General features: G+C 44.9%; 1 protein-coding gene across 2 annotated transcripts; it reads left to right on the top strand.

Moving 5' to 3' along the window:
* The first annotated feature begins 925 nt into the window (after positions 1-925).
* LOC123040084 (uncharacterized) lies at positions 926-2,253 on the top strand. 2 transcript variants are annotated; one of them, XM_044463025.1, is made up of 3 exons: positions 926-1,129; positions 1,749-1,879; positions 2,042-2,253. In XM_044463025.1, exons 1-3 carry the CDS (start codon positions 998-1,000, stop codon positions 2,169-2,171), a joined length of 393 nt encoding a protein of 130 aa, XP_044318960.1. In that variant the 5' UTR covers positions 926-997; the 3' UTR covers positions 2,172-2,253. The 2 variants fall into 2 exon arrangements, with proteins under 2 accessions (XP_044318960.1, XP_044318959.1); XM_044463024.1 differs by having other exon boundaries at positions 1,746-1,879.
* The last annotated feature ends 3,473 nt before the right edge of the window (positions 2,254-5,726 follow it).

Genomic DNA, 5,726 nt, shown 5'->3' with positions numbered 1-5,726 from the left:
ATTAAGCGAAACCATGGTGTAGCCCCCACACACCAGCTGCATGAGCCGGTGCACATAGGCCCCATCAAAGCCCTTGGCAAGTAGAATCTCACGTAAAAGAGACTAGTTGACCTAATCATACGCTTTTTAAAATCTAACATAAGAATATTGAAGTTGGTGCCCTTAGTTCTGAGATCATGCAATATTTCATGATGACTGAAAACCCCATCAAGAATGAACCTCCCCTTTGTGAAAGCAGTCTACTGCAAGCCAATCACCCTACGGGCCACCTGAGGGAGACGCGAAGCAAAGCCCTCGGAGGGAAATTTAGCAATAATGTTAATAAGCACAATAGGTCTGAATTGACGGATCGAGCCAGCCCCGTTGACCTTGGGGATCAGCGAGATGATCGTATAATTTAGCCTAGAAGTATCCACCATGCACATCTGAAACATTATTTTTTATACAGGTTAAAAATATATTAAATACATGATTAATATTTTTTCAAACACATATGTTTTGATGCACACTTTTTGTATTCGTCGTATACATTAGGAACATTTCTTATACATGTTTACATTTTCCAAATACATGGTCCATTTTTTTCTAAATACATTTGTAGTGTCTATATTTTCATACACATTGTATAATATTTGTATACTTTTTCACATAATATGATAGGAATAATTTTTCTATACATATGTAACATTTTCGTAAAATTTATGTAAAGTCTTTTTTATAAGCGAGACATAGGCACGCCTGCGTGAAGCGTTGTATAGAACCTCCCAATTTTCTCCCTTGTGTTGTAATCCGGATCAAGTTGGGCTGGGCCTGGCCCACCCCTACAAGTTTAGTCGATGTCCGAAGAGGAGGATCGGGGGAGAAAGGGGAAGGGGAGTCGGAGAACGATCTGGCCCGCCCACTCGTGTTATATATATGGCTGGTCTGGTAAGGGAAACCGTCGAGCCAAACAAACCCTAGATAGCCGCTGCCTGCTCTCGTGATCACGTACAACCTGATGGCGCTGCGGTCTCTTCTCAGAAAGATGCCGGCCCTTGGTAGCAGGTCGCTGCCGATGGCCCCCTCTAAGCTGCCCGTGCACGCGCTCTCCCCGGCAGCAGGTTCTCGCCTCTTCCACCATGGTGCTACGGTAAGAAGCTTTGGTCGATTTGCTGCTGTTCCCCGGTCGAGCAAGTTTGCTATTTTCTTTTCTCGTTCATCTAATCTAATCGGAGGATTAAATTACTGCCCTATATGTTTAGGACATGTTTAGATGTGGGAATTATATTATTTTTGTCCAACGGAGTATTGCAAAAATTGTGTTCTTCAAATTTGACTGTCTGGTTGGTTTTGTTACAAACCAAGTTAGATCTGGCCCTATGGTGCGGTTTTGTTATTTGTTTTCTCATTCATCTGATTTATAACTTTTTGGAAAAATCAATCACCGTCGGAGTTATTTTGGGGCACCTCGTGCTTTGGTGTGATTTCTTGCAAACCAAGATAATTTTCTTTTCCTGTTCATTTGATTTAGATCATGCCAGAGAAATCAATCATGGTTCTATTTTTTATTACGTGGATGATTGGATGCGGGTTTTTTCGGCATCCCATGGTTGAGAAAAAAAATCAATAGAGATTTCTTATTCAGATTTCACATAGACCAAATCTCGATCATCTTGAGCGTAGTGGGCATGATTTTTTCACTTCATTGCAACATATTTGTGATGTTCGAGCCTTTCTAATGTTTGCACATGCCCTTAATATTGTAGCAGGGACACATCATGTATTCTGGAGAGTCATTGGCCCGATTGCGGGAGAATACAAAGCTCGAGAAAGCTAGGCTAGAAAAGGACATGATGGAATTAAACAAAAGAATGGAGGATTGGCATAAAATCAATAATAGGTAAATGGCATTATCCTCGCGTGTGATGTATGTTTATTTTTCCATGAATCAAAGATAATCTTGCGTATTATACAGAACATAACAATACCTAAAAAGGCTAAAAGAAAACAATAATATTTATTATTTTGTACACCGTAACATAATTACTTTTTTTATGTGCAGCCATGATTGGCGTCAGGATGAAGACTACATAAATTTCCGCAAGAAACTTCGTAGAATAGAGGTGGCGTGCAATGTTGTTCTTTTGATAACCGTGCCTGGAACTGCTGCAATGCTGTATAATTTATTTTAGTGGTTTTATTATGTTAGGGTTTTATTTGTGATGTGGTTGTAAGTTATTCAGGATTGAGTTATTAATACTTGTTACCTGAGTTTGACTAAACGGACGAATGTGTGGTAAGCACTTATGAACTGAAAATGCAGCTGACTTGCGGTAGTCTTAATTCCCATTACTGATGTCTACAACGTTTACTTTCAAATTGTACAAAGGTTGCTTTTATTTCTTGAAAATATATGATTTCGGTCATCTGAATCAATTCCTTGCAACGGGATTTTGAGATTGCATATGAAGTTTGTTTTCCAACTGCGATCCAATGTGATCAACGTGCTCCTGCGGCCACAACTGCTCGCCGCTTGAATGCCATAACCGTGGAAAATTGTTCACTCATGGCCGCCCTCAACTAGACGCTTGCTCTACTTAACTGGATGGCTTGGCGGTGATCACTAAGCTTGGCCTGGGCGGACGGTTTGGGGGTGGCTTGGATGGTGCCGTTGCTGCTAGCTATGAAATTTGCTAAAAAAAATCACCCTTTGTGGTGAAATCTTACAGCCTAAACCAGAGAGCTTGGACAAGAGAAGGCAGGAGAAACGTATACACGCCAAGTGTTTGTCGAGAGATATCTCATCCAGATTGCATGTTGTTGTTTTTTTGAGATCCAGATTGCATGTTTGGACACACACACACACGTCTTGTTGTGACTCGGTCCAGGGTGGAGACGTACCATGGCGCCGCGTCGATCTGCAACACCGGTCGGGCTTCGCTGGTTGTTGAAGCGAGGGCAGATGCTCGACCAAATGCCGGAATGGAGGGTGCTGGCTGTGTTTGATCAATGGCACGGCAGCGAGACGTGGTGGTGGTCCCTCAGTGACGATTGCGTGGTTGCTGTGCAGGAGTGCGCGGGTCAGTGGAGGTGCTGGTTGGCGTCGGTCGACCATGTGGGAGTTGTGGTGTTGTTTATCCGGGCAAAAGCTTGGCCGGTGCTTGCCGGTCGACAGCGGCGGTGCCCGTGACTGTAGCTTTCTTTTTTGAAGGCGCTATTATGGTGATTTGTGCATCCTCATTTCTCTGGTCAAGAGATGGGGGCGTCGTCTCCAACATCGTTTTCCCTCTTTGGCGCGCCATCCTGGACGTCTTCACTACTAGGGAAAACCCTAGTAGTAGCACGGGTGCCAGCACTACTACTAGGGCGCTACAACTAACTATTAGCAGTAGTGCTGGTAAAGCCCCTGCTACTGCTAACTCACTTAGCAGTAGCAGCGCGTCCTAACCCCGTGCTACTACTATTCTTTCGTATTCTATTTCTCTTTTGTTTTATATTGTATGTATACAACATTATACAAGTTTTCATATTGTAGTAATTTAGAGATTGTTATATCATTATGATCATGATGAGTTGGATCATCCTACTAATCTAACTTGATCACTTTGGATCAATCCACTTGAATCTAATTCACGTTCCTTTCACCCAATGATATAATAACTCATCATCATCATAATAACAAGTCATCATTATCATCATAATAATAACAACTCATCATCGTCATCATCTATGAGTCATATAACAACTCATCATTCTAACACTTTCTAGCACATAACTCATCATCATAATAACAACTCATCGTCATCATCATAGTCATAATCAACACTAGCTAATTGTTCTTACTACCTAGGACCTACTCCTCTCTCTTAGGTAAAATAGCATAAAACAGGTAAATCGGTCCATCTCAAAAATGGAGAATGGAGATCCACCTGTCGCAAACTTGTGGCTTGCGCACATTCATGTTGTCTCCAATTTGTTGCCTGGGCGCTTTCATTACTTTGATCCATTCTTTGATCACTAGTGCAGAACCGGGCTATAGCACCGATTCGTAAGGCCCTTTAGTGCCAGTTCTGTAACCGGCACTAAAGGGTGGGGACTAAAGGTCCCCCCCTTTAGTATCGATTCTACACGAACCGCCGCTAAAGGGCCACCACGTGGCACGAGCCAGTGCCGGGGGAGGGGAGCCCTTTAGTACCGGTTGGGTAACACCAACCGGTACTAAAGGATTTTTTTGAATTTTTTTAATAAATAAAAAACAGCCCACCTACTGGGCTGGCGCGGCCTGCATACGACTAGAAACCCAACCTCTAGTTGGGCTAGGATGCAGGCCCGTACGGCCCAGTAGGACCCGCAGGGCAGAAGACTTGCAATAGGCCCACAAAGGCCTGCTTAGAGAGGAGCTCGACACGGTAGCCACGGCAGGGCTTATAAACCGGTGCGAGCTCCTCTCAACTAGCAAGGTGGGACTAAACATTGTGCACGGCGGGTGGCAGCGCACCCCTTTAGTACCGATTGGTGGCACGAACCTGTACTAAAGGGGGGGTCTTTAGTACCGGTTGGAGCCACCAACCCGTACTAAAGGCCAAAACCTCTTTAGTACCGGTTCGTGGCAAGAACCGGTACTAAAGGTTCGCCACGAACCGGTACTAATGAGCGCCGCCCGCCTTGCCGTTGGAACCGGCACTAATGGTCACGTTAGTGCCGGCTCAAATACAAACCGGGACTAATGAGCTGAACTTTAGGCCCTTTTTCTACTAGTGGATATCGAGTCTTTCATCTTTTAAAGAAATAAAGTATGCACTTTGGTAAGCCATCGACGTAAACGGTCGTTGTCGGTGTCAAAACCGGCAAACCTCGGGGTAGTGGGTCCCGAGCTGTGGATCTAGGATCAATGGATAACAAGGGACGACGAACACCGTGTTTACCCAGGTTCGGGCCCTCTCGAAGAGGTAAAACCCTACGTCCTGCTTTGCTTGTATTGATGATATATAGTGGTTTACAGAGTAGATCTACCTCGAGATCAGCATGAGCTAAACCTAAGGCTATGAGAATAATGGATGAAGCTCTCCCCTATAATGACTACAACCCTCGGTTTATATAGACACTGATAGGGTTATGGTTACCGGAGATAGATTACAATTAGGAATTAAAGGGATCCCACACCATAGCTCATAGATCTCCCGTCATAGTACGACTCTACCAGTCCGGCCCATGCACAATGGGTCGTCGTCCCGAGGACCCCCTAGTTCATGACTCCCTCAGTAGCCCCCGAACTTGCCACCAACGCCAAGACCTATATCCGTCTTTCATCTCCCCGACCAGTATTCGGCTTGCGGGGAGAGTTCCTTAGCATGCTTCTCCCCTGTTCGGCACCACGTGATGTCCGGAGTCTGAAGCGGCTGCTTTACTTAACACCGAAGGTAGTAATAAAAATATCGCTCAAGCGCAAGTAGTGCCTTTATTTGACAACTTTTTCTCCTTCGACGAGGAGTCGCTTCCGGTCATATCACCAAGCAGTTACTGTTTCTCGAAACATGGTTCGAGGCTGACGCCACGCTTGACACGTCCCCTCAAGGTGGAGATCGTATCCTGCCTTTCGGGGGATATGGTTAATGATTTCGATTCCCCTCCCCGCTCATAAAGTTGCGGGGATATCAGGAAGTGGAGAGGCCAATGGCGTGAAAAAAAGGATCTTTGGCCTGCCCACAGTCTGTAAAGGGGGGCCACCACAGTTTGCATCCCACGCC

Source organism: Triticum aestivum, chromosome 2B (genome assembly GCF_018294505.1).
Source record: "Triticum aestivum cultivar Chinese Spring chromosome 2B, IWGSC CS RefSeq v2.1, whole genome shotgun sequence".
NCBI classification, from domain to species: Eukaryota; Viridiplantae; Streptophyta; class Magnoliopsida; order Poales; family Poaceae; genus Triticum; species Triticum aestivum.
The sequence above is the reverse complement of the archived record's forward strand: the minus strand, read 5'-3'. Positions and strand labels throughout refer to the sequence as shown.

Bases quoted from the DNA above. Each gene is read 5' to 3' on its own strand.
- LOC123040084 (XM_044463024.1), top strand. From the start codon at position 998: ATGGCGCTGCGGTCTCTTCTCAGAAAGATGCCGGCCCTTGGTAGCAGG. The intron at 1,130-1,745 runs GTAAGAAGCTTT...TTAATATTGTAG, and splicing joins TCTTCCACCATGGTGCTACG to CAGGGACACATCATGTATTC. The intron at 1,880-2,041 runs GTAAATGGCATT...TTTTATGTGCAG, and splicing joins TGGCATAAAATCAATAATAG to CCATGATTGGCGTCAGGATG.